The 17,643-nt window shown below is 46.9% G+C and overlaps 1 protein-coding gene across 1 annotated transcript; it reads right to left on the reverse strand.

Annotated features, from left to right (window-relative positions):
• Positions 1-3,357: 3,357 nt before the first annotated feature.
• On the reverse strand, positions 3,358-5,376 carry LOC119777544 (tripartite motif-containing protein 16-like). Its single transcript, XM_038276448.1, has one exon. The coding sequence runs from the start codon at positions 5,127-5,129 to the stop codon at positions 3,483-3,485; it is 1,647 nt and encodes a 548-aa protein (XP_038132376.1). The 5' UTR covers positions 5,130-5,376; the 3' UTR covers positions 3,358-3,482.
• Positions 5,377-17,643: the final 12,267 nt, after the last annotated feature.

Here is a 17,643-nt window from a genome sequence, read left to right on the forward strand (position 1 = left end):
TGTTTTACAGTGTTTATTTAGGATTTATTTATTGTTCTTTGTTTAATCACCTATAAATCAGACATGGTGAGATTTAAAATAGTGGTTCCACCTGAAAAATGTTCCTCAGTGCCTTTCTGTCATACAAATACACACTGGCAAGGAGAGGAGAGGCTAAAGTGGGCTTCACCAGCAACATGCTGCTTTCCTCTCCATCCTCTGCAGCTCACAGGGACTTTATTGGTCTGTTGAGGTTCTCATTATGAGGAAAACTAGAAAAGCAGCTCAAGCCAACCACTAAATTCATAGGAATCAGAGCAGGTGGATATTAACTGCTTCCAAAAAGTGGGATTTCTTTCTACTCCACAAATGTCCAGCACTCCATAAGTCTCTGTGAAGCATTCATTGTGTGTCTCTGTGTTTTTGGATGTTTCTAGTCCCTCTATTTCTATCCATCCAGTTAGGATGGAAATATTTCCTTATTGTCATAAAATTGTTTTATTTCCTTTGAATATTTGAACATTTTATTTGACATATTTTTTAATAGAGCTCTGGATTGTCATGGCATTATGAGGCAGTTTTAAAGGTTCTCTGTAATTTGCATTATTGGCCCTTATAAGGTTTTTAAAACCATTAATATTTCATGGTTGAAAATAATAAAATAATAAGTTTAGTTTTGTTCTTAAAGATGTAAAATAACCAGCATTTTTTTCTAGATCTTACTTCCTATAAATGTTGAATCATGATGAGTAAAGCTAAAAAACAATGGCTCCCTGCTGAGTTTTATTGCTATAATGCCAGTAGAGGTTTTTCCATCTACTAAAAGGTCTGATTAGATGGTAACTGGGCTTTCATCGTAAAATATTAAAGAAGTAGATGGAAAAATGCTGGAATTATAACAATTACTCTAAAGATAAAGAGGGTCTGTGCATTTTCATCTAGAATGAATCATCAAATATTAGTCAGCCCGGATTATTTATTGGAATATTTATTCTTTTTTCTTCAATAATCAAAATAGAGAAGCTAAAGGCTCAAAATCTAAAACCTAAAAAAGTAGCTCATCTATTGTGAATCCCTCATCCACCATAACAGCATCATCAGATATTTAGTCTGATTTTGAACATTTTGAACCTAAATGATGAACTAAATCAGAATAAGTATCATGAGGCGATTATCTGTGGATCCAAATCCCTCATTGAACTGATCTTTGTTTGTGTTTCCAGGTGAACTGATCAGTTCCTGTAATAAATGCTTTCTTTCTGTCGTCTCTCTGCAGCAGAGCTGGAAGCAGAGAGTTCTGGATGAATGAAGGTGAAACCAAACATCTGATCTTCTCCAGCATCACATGAGACACTCTGAAGGAAACCTTTCTGACCTTTAGACACAAAACTCACTATTTATTGGAAGAATGAGAAGAAAACGTTTCCACATTTCTCTGGAATCAACTTGTTTTATTGAAGAAACCAAAGACACAGAACAGCAGACACAGATTTTTCTGATCTAGATCTAAAGCATCTAGAAGAAAACAGCATCAGTTCTAAGTTGATGTTAGTTTCAGTTTTCTTCTCTGGATTCAAAGCCAGAAAACAGAAGCGAGTTCAGTTCACTTCAACCTCAACTGATTTCAACTAGAACAACATTTGTTCTGCAGAACAGAGGAAGAGAAACCAGAACATCCAGATCCATCAATACAGATATTACAGCAGAACAATCAGAGCCCAGAGAAGTTTACATTCTCATCTGGAGAAATATTTCTGTGTCAGAAGAATGAAAGAAAACATCAGCGGTGAAATCCTTCATGGTTCCTGGAACACAGACACAGAGAACTACATTTAAAAAGAGAAAGAAAGAAGAAGAGAGAAGCAGAGACACCAGAACCAGGAACCCTGATCAACAATCAGAACCAGGAACCCTGATCAACAACCAGAACCAGGAACCCTGATCAACAATCAGAACCAGGAACCCTGATCAACAATCAGAACCAGGAACTCTGATCAACAACCAGAACCAGGAACCCTGATCAACAACCAGAACCAGGAACCCTGATCAACAACCAGAACCAGGAACCCTGATCAAATACCAGAACCAGGAACCCTGATCAACAATCAGAACCAGGAACCCTGATCAACAACCAGAACCAGGAACCCTGATCAACAACCAGAACCAGGAACCCTGATCAACAACCAGAACCAGGAACCCTGATCAACCATCAGAACCAGGAACCCTGATCAAATACCAGAACCAGGAACCCTGATCAACAACCAGAACCAGGAACCCTGATCAACCACCAGAACCAGGAACCCTGATCAACAACCAGAACCAGGAACCCTGATCAACAATCAGAACCAGGAACCCTGATCAAATACCAGAACCAGGAACCCTGATCAACAACCAGAACCAGGAACCCTGATCAACCACCAGAACCAGGAACCCTGATCAACAACCAGAACCAGGAACCCTGATCAACAATCAGAACCAGGAACCCTGATCAACAACCAGAACCAAGAACCCTGATCAACAACCAGAACCAGGAACCTTGATCAACAACCAGAACCAGGAACCCTGATCAACAACCAGAACCAGGAACCCTGATCAACAACCAGAACCAGGAACCCTGATCAGCAACCAGAACCAGGAACCCTGATCAACAACCAGAACCAGGAACCCTGATCAACAACCAGAACCAGGAACCCTGATCAACAACCAGAACCAGGAACCCTGATCAACACTCAGAACCAGGAACCCTGATCAGCAACCAGAACCAGGAACCCTGATCAACAACCAGAACCAGTTACCCTGATCAAATACCAGAACCAGGAACCCTGATCAACAACCAGAACCAGGAACCCTGATCAACAATCAGAACCAGGAACCCTGATCAAAAACCAGAACCTGGAACCCTGATCGACAACCAGAACCAGGAACCCTGATCAACAACCAGAACCAGTTACCCTGATCAAATACCAGAACCAGGAACCCTGATCAACAACCAGAACCAGGAACCCTGATCAACAATCAGAACCAGGAACCCTGATCAAAAACCAGAACCTGGAACCCTGATCGACAACCAGAACCAGGAACCCTGATCAACAACCAGAACCAGGAACCCTGATCAAAAACCAGAATCTGGAACCCTGATCAACAACCAGAACCAGGAACCCTGATCAACAACCAGAACCAGGAACCCTGATCAACAATCAGAACCAGGAACCCTGATCAACAACTAGAACCAGGAACCCTGATCAACAACCAGAACCAGGAACCCTGATCAACAACCAGAACCAGGAACCCTGATCAACAACCAGAACCAGTAACCCTGATCAACAACCAGAACCAGGAACCCTGATCAACAACCAGAACCAGGAACCATGATCAACAACCAGAACCAGTAACCCTGATCAACAACCAGAACCAGGAACCCTGATCAACAACCAGAACCAGGAACCCTGATCAACAACCAGAACCAGGAACCCTGATCAACAACCAGAACCAACACACTGGATCTATCTGGCTTTACAGAACTCTGCAGATGATCCAATACCAACCAAAACTCCAGCATGTAGCGGCTGAGTGAATGTGGTCTGGACTCTGTGGAGGAGAGTTCTGGTTTCAGAGACGCTGTAGAAGGACAGAACACCTGCTCTGTGATCCAGGTCCACTCCTACTCTGGAGGAACCAGGACCTGAGATGGAGGTCCAGATGTTGTTGTGACCAAATTTATAACCACCTTGGAAACAATATAATGCCCAAGATTTGTCATTATATCCAAATCTACATTCATTCCCTCTTCCTGTTCTGCTTATATCTTTGTATGCTACTGCTATATAAACCCACTCCCTCCACTCCACCTCCCAGTAACAACGTCCAGTCAGACTCTCTCTACTCAGAACCTGAGAATAATCAGTGAATCTGTCTGGATGACTAGAATAAGACTGAGGTTGATCCATCAGTGTCACCTTCCTGTTTCCCTCTGATAGTAACAGATGTCTGTGTGCTGTGTTTGGGTCCAGTGTGATCTGACATGAATATCCTAAGAACCCAGCTCTGCTCTCTGGTTCTGGTTCTGCCTCAGTCAGTGTCAGTGAGATCTTTGTCCATGTGTCTCTCAGGACGTCCTGTAGTATGTCTCTGAGCTCTGACACAGCTGCTGTCACATCCTCCCAGCGTCTCAGAGGACGGATGTGGATGGCGGCTGAGGGTGTAGACTCCCTGAGGTCTGACAGTGAGGGGTAGCTGTGGAGAAAGCGGTTGTGATCCTCTGTGTGTGAGAGCTGCTCCAGCTCAGCGTCTTTCCTCTTCAGCTCACTGATCTCCTGCTCCAGCTTCTCCTGAAGCTCTTTGACTCCACTGACTTCAGCTTCCTGCTGGGATCTGATCTGCTGCTTCACATCAGAGCTTCTTTTCTGGATGAGGCGGATCAGCTCAGTGAAGATCTTCTCACTGTCCTCCACTGTTTTCTCAGCAGAGCGATTGATGGCCTCCACCTCCTGCTGAAGCAGCTTCACATCTTTCTCTCTGTCCTGGACTCTCTGCTGGATTTTTCCTCGTCTCTCCTGCAGCTCTCTCTGCCTCTCAGTCCTTTCTGCTGCAGCTGAGACTGTGTCGTGGCCTTTATGTTCATCCACAGGGCAGAGATAACAGATGGACTTCTGATCAGTACGGCAGAACATCTTCATCACCTCATCATGACGAGAGCAGATGTTCTCCTGGAGGTTCTTGGAGGGCTCCACCAGCTTGTGTTTCCTTAATGGAGCTAAATACTGATGAAGGTGAAGGTGTTTTTCACAATAAGAGGCCAGACAGACCAAACAGGACTTGATGGCTTTCAGTTTCCTTCCAGTGCAGACATCACAGGCCACATCTTCAGCTCCAGCATAGCAGTGGTCAGCAGGAGCAGCTTGGAGTCCAGTCTTCTTCAGCTGCTCCACTAAAGCTGCTAACATGACGTTCTTCTGCAGGTCAGGCCTCGGTATAAAAGTTTTCCTGCACTGAGGGCAGCTGTGGATTCCTCTCTGATCCTCTTCATCCCAGTGGCTTTTAATACAGTTCATACAGTAGCTGTGTCCACAGGGAATAGTCACCGGATCCTTCAGGAGATCCAGACAGATGGAACAGGAGAAGGTTTCTGCGTCCAGCTGGTTGTGCTCCATTTCTGCTCTCAGTCACGGCGACTGTCTGAGTTTCACTTCCTGAAAACAGAAACAGCTCTGAGCTCTGATCTACAAGTCACGTGTCAGAGCAGAGAGGCTGCAGCCAATCAGCTTTCAGCTTCAGCAGATGTTGGTTCCACCCAGAGGAGGGAGGAACATCAGGCTGTGATTCCAGGAAGAGGAGAGCTCTGAAAGTAACACTGGAAGTTTAACCGTCTGCACAACAGTTTTCTGATCTAAACAACTGACTGAGTCTCCACAACTCAGATGTCTTCAGATTTATTTGGTTGCTTCAATTCATTTATCATCCAAAAATAATGTGAAAAACACACACCTCATGTATAAAGTGTGTCTGAGCAGCAAAAAGCTGCAGTGCTTCACGCACAGCTCAGTATATCTAGAAATGAACTTAATGTGAAAGTGAGCAGCGATCCACACAAACTGCTGAGCTGCTGTGAGAATCTGCAGCAGAAACATTTGAAATCCACAATAAGGAGCTAAAAACCTCTAAATCTCTGCCAATAAAATGAAAGGTGGCTTTATTTAATCCATTAAACTGAAGGAGCATCAAAGCTGATGTTTTTCCTTTGAGGATTTAAAGCTGAACCATGAAACTGAATCACATTTATCTTCATTCATCATCAGAACAGCTAAAAATGATGGAAACATCTTCACACAGCAAATTGAAAAGTCTTCAATAATCTGGTGTTAGTAGACTTTGTTCAAAGACAGTGTTCATTTAGCTCTTAATAGAGTTCTATTCTACAAATAGAACTCTGAGGTGTCACATGTTAGTAGTTCAGATTGAGTGTTAAAAATAGTGTAACATAATAAATGTGGAGGTGCTAAAATGGAAAAAAGAACTCTTTGTCTATCAACTCTGAACTCCTATAGTGGATTTGACACATTGACAGACTCCAATGCTACAGGTAGCGAACGAAGCTGAGGGAAACTTTCCTCTCCATTTTGCTCTCATACAGACCCGTTTACTCAGCCTGCTAAATCATTTCTCTCACATGGTTTCAATCTTTGATTTGCTTTCTAACTCTATGGCGTTTTTTGACTCAACATAGAGCCGTGTGATAGACATTAGCTGCATTGCTTTGGTCACAGGCTAATCATGTTTAGCTAACTTGGAATCTATGGAACTATAGTGTTGAACCCTGACCCAGAACCAGGACCAGGACCAGGACCGGAACCAGGACCAGAACCAGGACCATGACCAGGACCAGAACCAGGACTAGAACAAGAACCAGGACCAGGACCAGGACCAGAACCTGGACCAGGACCAGGACAAGAACCAGGACCAGGACCAGGACCAGAACCTGGACCAGGACCAGAATCAGGACCAGAACCAGAACCTGGACCAGGACCAGAATCAGGACCAGAACCAGAACCTGGACCTGGACCAGGACCAGGACCAGAATCAGGACCATGCCAGAACCAGGACCAGAACCAGGACCAGGACAAGAACCAGGACCAGAATCAGGACCAGGACCACAACCAGGACCAGAACCAGGACCAGAACCACAACCAGGACCAGAAACAGGACCAGAACCAGAACCAGGACGAGAACCAGAACCAGGAACCGAACCAGAACCAGAATCAGGACGAGAACCAGAACCAGGACCAGAACCACAACCAGGACCAGGAACCGAACCAGAACCAGGACCAGGACCAGAACCAAGAACAGAACCAGAACCAGGACCAGAACCAGGAACCAGCAACCAGGACCAGAACCAGGACCAGAATCAAGAACAGAACCAGAACCAGGACCAGAACCAGGACCAGGACCAGAACCAGGACCAGGACCTGAACCAAGAACAGAACCAGAACCAGGAACCAGGACCAGAACCAGGACTGGGACCGGGACCAGGACCAGGAACCAGGAACCAGAACCAGAACCAAACCAGGACCGGGACCAGAAACCAGGAACCAAAACCAGGACCGGGACCAGGACCAGGAACCAGAACCAGGACCAGAACCAAAACCAGGACCGGGACCAGAACCAGGAACCAAAACCAGGAACGGGACCAGGAACCAGAACCAGGACCAGAACCAAGACCAGAACCGGGACCAGGACCAAGAACCAGAAACAGGACCAGAACCAGAACCAGGACCAGAACCAGGACCATGGCCTTGGACTTGGAGGAGCTGATTCTCATCCTGGCCGTTTCCCCCTCGCCTCTGAACCGCCCCAGTTCCTTCTGTAGGTCATGGCAGGAGGGAGGCAGCAGAACCACCTAATCCACAGAAAGTCAGAGTTAGGAGAAAATGTCAGAATTCTGAGATTAGAATCAAAATTATGACTTTTTTCACATGATTTTGAAATTGAATTCAGAATTACGACTTTTTTCACAGAATTCTGAGAATAAAGTTAGTAAGAAAATAAAATAAAATCATAAATAGTTCTATATTCAAACTCTTGGAGGAAGCAGCTTTGTTTTCATAAAAATTGTATAGAGTGAATGTATTGTTTGAATTCATGCTTAAAAGCAGTAATACACGGTTTGGAGCCTCTATATTTACATTTATATATAAAGAACTTTGCAAAGATGAAGATAAAGTCAGAGAAATGAAACAATTCAAAGGAAAACCTGGTTCTTCTTACCCAATTCATACCATCAGCTCATCTGCACAACCAGATATACATCCCAAAATTAATATTTTTATATACTTTTTATTGATGACTTTAGGTTCACTGTAAACCTGACTGGATAAAGAATCTATATCATTATTCTCTCCATTTTTAAATTCATACAGCTACAAGTTTGACATGTTTTAAGTTAATATAAAGAACTAATATAAATGGAGAAGCACAACCTAAGGGAGAAAAAGACATTTCTAACAACTTTAACAACTTAAACATGAAGTTCTCTGGTCTACAGTGTAATATTAATGTACTGATAAGAGTTGGCCACCAGGAGGCGACATTGTTCTAATCAAGTGTGTGGCAGAGACATTGATTACAGTTTTTCCTCAAATGCTAAAACACAAAAGCCAATCCTCTAAACCAAATGACCAGTTGTCTAAACACATTTACTAAATCTAGCCATCATTTTCCAATATCATAAACATATTTCACATGAAGACACAATTCACAAAACACAATCCTCCATTCACATAAATCTTTTTTTTTTTTTTTTTTTTTTTTTTTTTTTTTTTTTTTTACAGTGTCCTGTCTGGCAAGGTGGCAATAAGAATAATTGTCTTGATGCCAAAGGGAGCCCAACAGATTTTACTTTCACAAGTGTAGCGGTATCGCAATTGCCATACTGCTCCACTTGTTTCATGCATATAAATTGCTTTATTATAATTATGCAGGGAGTTTTACAGTTCATATGGACACTGCAATGTAAGTAGAGCAGAAAAACAGAAGAAGAAGAAGGAAAAAGAAAAAAACAGGACAAAAGATGAAAGAAAGAGGAGATAGGAAGGAGACAATGACAAAACATTTTCAGTCTGCTTCAACACCTGTAATGAGATGGAGAAAGAAAAAAAAAAAAAAAAAAAGAAAAAAGAACAGCACAACCAAAAAAACATGGTACGAGATATACAATGAAGCAAACACCTTGAAACTATCGCTAAAGTAATATTATTAAGTCTGACATGTACTCTGTGTTACCTGAAGATATGAATGTGGGGTTTCTGTTTGGAAGTGAATCTCTAAGTACCTGAAGCCTAGCACCTGTAGTTGTTTGTGAGGGTGAACTTGTGCATGTAAAGTTTTAACCATAGAAAAAAAAATGCTCAATAGTGGTTGTGGAGAGCCGGAGAGGCACACCCCCCAGAGCACTGAGTCCAGCGCCGGGAGACCCAAAGCCCCAGGCGCCCAAGGGGACCCCAGAAGCGAAGGCACCAAGGCGGGGCCAGCCCCGGAAACCAGACCCCACCAAGGCAGGAGGAGAGACAGCCACGAGGAAGCCCCCCAGCCACCGCCATGCCGGCCCCCCCGGGGAGCTGCGGGGACGAGTCTGCGGGCCCCGCCGGCAGCCGGCCACCCCGAAGTAGGGCCGGGCACCGAACACCAGCCCCCCCACGGCGCCGACCGAAACGCCCCAGCCCCACAGAGCACCGAAACACGCCCCGCCGCCCCGCACCAAGCCCCGGCGACCGGCCGCAACACCCACCGCGACCGCACCACCCAGGAAAACACTCAGGCGGCCCCGCCCCCGGCCGGGGCCCATGCGCATCCGCCGCGAACCGGCCACGAGCGCCGCGGGACCCCCCCAAAACGCCCCCCCGGCCAAAAGCGCAGCCCGACCCCACCAAGACCGATGCCAACAGCGCGCAACGAAACACACCGCGCACAGACTCAGCCCGAGAGCAGAAAAGCCGCCCGGCGCAAAACCGCAAGAAGAGCAGACCGCAGCCGGCGCAACCACCCCCTCCAGCAGCCCGAGGGGCAGCACAAAGCCAGAGCGGAGCGAACCGCGCCGCCCCCCCCACCGGACGAAGCCAAAGCAGCCCAGCCACGTCCGCCGCCCCCCCCTGCAGCCCGCACCAGGCCCTGACACGCGGCCAGAGCAGCTCCGCTGCCCCGGCCCCCCACCACGCGCCGGCCCTAGCCACTCCAGGCCCCCACCCGCCCCGCAGCCCCACCCGCCGCGATCAGCGGGAACAGAGCAGCCCCGCCATGCCTCCAGGAGGGAAAACCCACCCGAATACCCAGCCAGCGCAGCCAACCCGCCCCAACCGGCCCCCCAACACTACCCCCGCCGGAGCCGCCCGGACCCCCACACACCAGCGGCGTGCCGCCAGCAGGACCCCCACCCAGCAGGCCCGCCCGCCCCCCGAGAAAACAGACATGCCAAACCCCCCAAAGAAAAAAAAAAAAAAAAAAAAAAAAAAAAAAAAGGAGCCCCCACAATGCGACAGCGGACACCAGACACCGACCCGCCCGCACCCGCTCCCCCCCACCGAGGAAGAGAAAAAAAAAAAAAAAAAAACATAAATAAATAGGTAAATAAATAAATTAATTAATAATTACAATTAAAATAAATAGGCAAGAGGAGAAGTGCGAGCGGAAAAACCGGAGCCCAAAACAGGACCCAAGACCCGCACCCCACCATGCCGCGCAGCTCCCCCCCCCCCGAACCGATACCACAGAACCGGCATAGGAAAGAAACACCGCCCAGGAACCGGCATCGTAGCGAAGGCACCGGCACCGACCCCGAAAATCCCCGAACAACACCCAGCCCCACCCCGAAGCGGATCCAGTCCCAGGCCCCAGGGATCCGAGGCCCCAAGGGCACCCCATCCCCAGACAGGAGCCCCAGCAAAGCCCCGGCCGGCCGGGGCCAGCGGAGAGGCCGCCAGGAATGGGCCAGCAGTCCCCCGGGCATCCACCCCCAGCTCCACCAGTGCACCGGTGAGCCCCGACGGCAGCCAGCGGAGGGAGAGCAGGACGGGGGGAATGGGCTCCGCACTTAGCGGAGACTTGAGATGTATTTGGGAGAGGGTGCGGTTGAGACCCCAACCTGGAAAAAAAAAACAAAAAAAACACACCATCTCAATCATGCCTTCCCTCCCTAGTGCCCCCACTCGTACCACAGAGAAAAAAAAATAAAAAAATTGAATAAAATAATAATAATAATAAATAAAGAAAATAACAACGCGGACACACATTCACACATAACACTCACATCCAATAATACCAGGACCAAAAACCCGGAGACACCGGTGGTCGGTCCCGGGACTATCGGATGACCCCATAAGTGAACCTAAAATCCGGATGTGAGGGGAGGGGCGACACCGCCACACCAATCCATCTCTTTCCTGCTTCAAGCCCGGCCCCCCACCCCGCACACGGACCGGACCACCCCCAGCAAGAGCCCCCCCCGGGACCGGGGCCCACCCATCCCGCGCCGGCCACCCAACCAGAACCGCCCCCCCCCCCCGAAAAGAAAGAGAAAAAAAAAAAAAAAAAAAAAAAAAAAAAAAAACTTCAACCAGGCACTTCATGCCCCTCCATCCAACCTTCTTTGGGGAGAGCAGAGGTGACAGCCCCGCCACCAGCAGGCCACCTAGGCCCCGGAGCCAGCCCCAGCCAAAACCACGGACCAGGTGGCCCGCTCTTCCTCCAGGCCCCAGACTCCAGGCGGCAGCCGGAGAACAGGGGTGTGAGAAGACCCCGATCCTCACTGCGCCCGCTCGAATGTGGTGTTGTTGCGTGTTGCTCTCAGATGCAATTAAAACTGGGAGTACCAAGAGGGGGTGTCCGGCACACTCCATCCCCCCTCCAGGAGATAGACGGTGCCAGCACACCCTCCCCCTTCGACAACCCTCAACCCTCAATGTCTAGATGCGAGAGGGGATGGAGGAGGCCGACCGTGGTGAGGCCCATAAAATAAGCCCCCCCCCGGTGGCCCTGACCCCCACCCCCCGAAAATGCCCTACATAGATGTGTGTTGTGAAAATGATGTAGATGGAAGTGTCTAAAATGCAAAATAAAATTGGGGTGGGGGACGTCATCAGAAGGTGTGGCCCTCCAGTAACGACCCCCTCCCCAAAAACCTACATGTGTGGCCGAGTGATGGAGCAGGCAGAGGGAGGATTTCGGGGATGGGGAGCAAAGGACTGGGGTGCTTGCTGCACTCCCAGGGAGCCAGCTCCCCCGCTGACTCCAATAGGCACCCCCGTTCCCCGAGAGCCCCCCCAGAGAAGGGGGCCCCACCAGTTTCACCACCATAGCCCGGGGGCACGGGACCGGCAGCAGGACCCACCAGCCAGCCGGGCACGGAGCCGACACCACCACCCTCCCCCCGTCCTGTCCATCCAAAAAAAAAATAATAATAAAAAAAAATAAATAAATTAAATGAAAAAAAAAATAAATAAATAATAAAAAAAAAAATAAATAAAAAAAAAAAATAAAAAAAAATAAAAAAAAAAAAAAAAATAAAAATAAAATAATAAAAAAAATATATAAAAGGAAGATAAGAAAAAAATAATAATAATAAATAAATAAATGAATAAGGGGAGGGACAACCCCAGCCGGCCAGCCAACGCGCAACACGCAGAGCCCCCACCCCGGACGAAGCCCCACCAGGGGGCAGCACGGACCAGGACCAAGACAGGGAGCCAGACCCAAAGCCCTTCAAAGATCTTCTTCCCTCTATCACCACCCCCCACCCCCCCTCCGGAGATGTAATCCCTCCCCTACAATAACAATCAAGCTACTCACCACACAAGCGACAGAAGACATCCAGGCCGAGACCATACCTACTCCCCCTCCCTCCCCTTCCCCCACTTACAGAGTGCAAACCCGTGAGGGGGTAAGCACTTGCCATAGGTGTTAATGTCCATGCCCCCCCCCCAGCCCAGCAGGCCCCGAGGCACCCCGGCACACCAGAGGCCGTGGCAGCAGGGACAGACAGCCGGGCGTACACCGGCCCAGAACCCAAGCAGCACTCCCCACAGAACCCGAACCCCCGAACCCCCACCGGGGACCCCGCCCAAGGGCAATGTGCCCCAGGGATCCCAGACCCAAGGAGCCACCCCAGACCCACCCCGGAGTAGGGCCGGGCAATGCCCAAAAACCCCCGGCACCGGCGCCAGCACCCCCACCCCGACCACGGCCCCCGAACGACTCCCCCCCGACACCGGTCCCACAGCACCAATCCGAAGAAGAAGAAAGCCACACAACACAGCTAAGCGCAAATCCCGAGCCCCACTCCAAGCCCCGATCCCCCCGCCCTCACACCCCGTCCCACACAAAAAAACAAAAAACAAAAACAAAAACAAAAAAATTATAATATTCTCCCCCTCACCGGAGAAGAACGGCCGCAAACAAGCCAGTGCCCAACACCCACCGCCACACCACGAGGACCCCTCCACCCAGATGCTCCTCCCCAGAAAAGTCAACATGCCTGCCCTCCCAGGAGACAGGCAAGCCCGCCGAACAGGAATCCCCCCGGCAGCGCACCGCCGGCATGCGGGGGCCCGAGCAGCCCCAACAGAAACAACACCGGAAGGCCGACACGGACGAACCGACTGCACCAACCAAGCCCCCAGGCGGACTCCCCCACCCAAAAACACAACGAAACCACCCCGCCCCCACCGACCACAGCAAACACAGCCGCAAGGCAAAGCAAAGGACAGAGCAGCCCCACCCGGCGCACGCCAGAGAGCCAGAGCAGCAAGGCCGCCCCAGCCGCCAGAAGCCGGCACAAGCATAAATCTTAACACATTTTTCCTTGCTAAAACACAAGTTGCAAAAGAACTCTGCTCATATTCTCAAATGAAAGCTCATGTGATGCAAAATGCTTGCCACAGTCAGCAATATTTGAACAAAATGAACACACCTGGCGTCATTCATTACACACAATGACTCAAAATTGAAAACACCTGTTCCTAATGCTGTGACCACATGTATAAAAGCAAGTTCAGAGTGCACAGTTTGCTGATGATTCCAAACAAACACAATGGATGAAGGCAGAGTCAGGGGAAGAGGTAATCGCGTCAGAGGAGGGAGAAGAGCTGGCCAAGGAGGAAGAGGAGGAAGCCAACAAGGGAGAGAAGGTCCAGGAGGAAGAGCAAGACAACCTCGTACCATCATTACGGACAAGATGTGAGCAACAGTCATTGACCATGTCATTGTCCATGGCATGACAATGGCTGAAGCAGGACTACAGTGTTGGGAAAGTTCTCTTTCTACGTGAACTAGTTCAAAGTTCAGTTCACACATTTTAAAATGAACTAGTTCAGTTCATAGTTCATAATTCAAAATTTTGAACTAAGTTCACAGCTCCAAAAAATGAACTAGTTCATAGTTCTTTTTTTCTTCATATATTGCTCAATTACACCATAGCCTACTGTAGAACCACAGACAGCAATTATTTTATCAGTTGTAACTCTGAAACTGTGCGTCAGATTTCATCTTCATATCCAGTTTTGAATCCTTATCCAACCAGGGTTTACATTAGCATTGAGGGGACAGCATTTCCCCATTGTTGCTTTAACGCTTTATTGCTGTCCATTCACTTCACACTAGTAGCAGCTGCAGTTTTCACCCCTACAGTATATTCTCAAAAACATCAGGAAAAATGTGCTGCTTGAATGGTCTTTTTTATGAGGAATTATTAAAAGAAAAACAGGAAAGTAGTCTTTAAGGAGCAAATGTTTTTTTTAATTTTAATAATTTTTTCAATTTGAAATTCCATTTCAGTACATACTAAAAAGGAATACTGGAATCCTGGAAAATTATACCAGGCAGGTTTAACAAACAAGTTATATGATTCGTAAAACCCTCAAGAACATTTTACTAACACAAACTGAGGGACCAGGCTGAGGTAGGAATTTAAGGTTACTGAAGTGCGGATTTTTTTCCTGAAAGCCGGCGGGCAAACTTGTTGCCATCATCCTCACCGACCACCTGGTCATAAATCTCTTTTAAGTGATCATACTGCTGCTTTGTCGCCTCCACGCTGCTGTGGCTTCCACGCTGCATTTTGTTTTGATGGCGCACGCGGCTGTAGGCTACGACGCTGGTAGCTGGTGTTGCCAGATTGGGTGTTTTTCCCGCTACATATTAAGGCCTGTTTACGGTGTGATTTAGCCGGGGTTTCGCCTGGAGGGCTCTATAGAAATCTGGCAACCTATTGAACGGAGTTGAACTGAGAGAGCGTGCCGTTCACAGACACCAGAATGAACGAGTTCACAATAACGTTCATCAGGCAGTACGTTCAGTTCACGTTCGCCCAAAATATGAACGAGTTCATGAACTTTCGTTCAATGAACGCGTTCAGGCACAACACTGCTTGTATGACTGTATTCCTGTATATCCATCAGTAGTTAAAAGACAAGATTCAGCAAATGCAAATTCTGCCTGTAAAACAATGACAGCATTATTGTCGCTGTCTGATCCGAAGCCTCATTTGGAGCTTTTAAACAGGCTTTTGAAAAACTTTGATAATTTGCTGCTGTAATATTGTAGATTTTTTAGAATAAAAAGCTAGCAGATGTGCATAATCAAGAAATAACAGAAACACAATTATAGAGCATTCAGTATTGTAAGAAAGCCCGCACTGTTTCTGAATAAATACATTATTGTATGAGTTAAGTTCCGTTTATGTCTCTTTCCTTGTAAGTCTGAAATGTCCCATGCTCCTGAATGCACCATAGCTGTCTGACGCTCGCGAATGCATCACACTGGTCTGTGTAGATGCGCGTTTGATTTTCAGCTGAAGACAAAGCTTTGCAGTTTTAAAACCCACGTCGGCTAATCACTGTTTATTGTTGTGTTTGAATGACAAGAGACTACAACAAATAAATCAGCTTTACCTTGGACAAAATCTTTGGATTTAATGTTGTTCATAACATCGCAGTCCGCTAATCCGTGACCTCTGCTTTAAACCGAAGCCAAGAGTAACGAGTAACGTTTGTTTTAAAAATGTAAGGAATAGAAAGTAAAGATACTTGTGTGAAAATGTAATGAGTAGAAGTCAAAAGTAGGAGGAAAAATAAGTAATGGAGTAAAGTGTAGATACCTAAAAAGTGTACTTAAGTACAGTAACGAAGTATTTGTACTTCGTTACTTGACACCTGTGCTTTAGCAATAGTTTCAAGGTGTTGCTTTATTGTATGTCTTGTACCATGTCTTTCGGTTGTGCTGTTCTTTTTTTATCTCGTTACAGGTGATGAAGCAGACTGAAAATGTTTTGTCATTGTCTCCTTTCTCTTCTTTCTTTCATCTTTTCTCTTTCTTTTTTCCTTTTCTTCTTCTGTTTTTCTGCTCTACTTACATTGCAGTGTCCATATAAACTGTAAAACTCCCTGCATAATTATAATAAAGCAATTTATATGCATGAAACAAGTGGAGCAATACGGCAACTGCCGTACTGCTACACTTGTGAAAGTAAAATCTGTTGGGCTCTTTTTGGCATCAAGACAATTATTCTTATTGCCACCTTGCCAGACAGGAAACTATATAAAAAAAATAAATAAATAAATAAATTAAAAAAAAAAAAGATGTGAAGGCCTGGGTGGTCGTACATTTTTGAAACTCAGTGAAGAGAAGACAGAGGTAATGATCTTTGGCAGATCCACTGCTGATTCCTTGACCAGTCTTGGCTCCTTGGCTCAGTACATTAAGCCGGTTATTACTAACTTAGAGGTTAAAGCTACAGTGTGTAATTTTCAGCGACATCTAGCGATCAGACTGCAGCAACATGAACGTCTCCCCCCCACCGCCTCTCCCCCCCAACAGTACGGCGAGCGTTACGGGACAAAATGTCTTCCACGACGTCCGCATCACCTACCCTCTCAAGTGATGAGGTTTGTTTACATAGATAATTTTACAGATAGTATTTCATTAGTCTGTGTAGGGTATAGATTTCATGTAGACTTTAGATAATAAATATACCCGTTATTTTTTCTACGTCGTTGTGACGTTTTGGTGAGCTGCTTTGCATGGTGATATAAACAGACGAAGTAATTGTAGTCATTAGTTTAACAGCGAGATTGTGTTCGCTGGAAGAATATATATTCCCCGTTTACAGAGTCCAAGACTTGTTTGTGGCACGGGGGTTACAAGGCGAGGAAGAGGGAGAGGAAGAGGGCAGAGAGGCCGGGGTGGGCGTGCAGCTAGGGCCAGGCGAGGGAGGGGTGCCAGTGGAGTGACTAGAGCAGAGGAGGAAAGGCTTGAAGATCTCCAAAGGAGCCGGAGAGAAGTAACCGAGGTATATATCCAGAAAATTATTTTACAGAAAATTACTGAATCATTACCTGTGAAACGTCAGGGACGTTGCTGAATAAGTATACTGGAGAGTAACAGCATCATCACGCAGCATGTTATTGTTTTAGACAGGTCTGAGCATCCTGTACTCCAAAAACTGCAGTGATATTAGACAATTGTGTGTATAGGATTAATTACCTGTCCAAGAGAAAACTGGCAACTTGAGCGTCACTTTGAAAACCTTTTTCCTCCATCAGTGACTTCCATCGTGTAAATGCCGTGCCAATGTTGATCCGTGTTTTTTGTCGTTTCTTGTCACGCTTGCGTTTATTTTCGTCATGTTTCCGCTTCTTAGATGAGGGGGGTTCGGTGTCCGCCGCTTTTCGTTGTGATACAGAGTAGGCATGATCCTCCATTCGTCTGATGTTTGGCCAAACAGTTTGCAAAGTCACTCACGCCTGCCGCCTTGTTCACCTTTCTTGTTACTGAAGCGCAGTATATCTGCTTCTTCTTCTTCTTTGGTTTCAGGCAGACTAAACGCTTCTCAGGCATAATACTGCCATCTACTGTTCAGTACCGTCTCAGTTCATCTCTCTCAACTTGCCGTAGTTATTTTCGAGCGAAATGGGCGATCTCGCAATCGCTAGTTTGTTGCCTCTGCGCTTGCCGTAGCGCAAAGATGTCTGCCCCCATGGCTGCGAGACCCGCTCCTATGTAATTATAAATAACGAATTCTAAGGCAACGCAAATATTAAGGTTAAGAGGCTGAGCTCGTAGATGATGATAAATAACATAGTTATGTATAATATATTAAATTTCTGACTTTATATCCCTGTAATT

This window comes from Cyprinodon tularosa, unplaced genomic scaffold, assembly GCF_016077235.1.
Source record: "Cyprinodon tularosa strain WSP-4 unplaced genomic scaffold, ASM1607723v1 ctg1244, whole genome shotgun sequence".
NCBI lineage: Eukaryota > Metazoa > Chordata > Actinopteri > Cyprinodontiformes > Cyprinodontidae > Cyprinodon > Cyprinodon tularosa.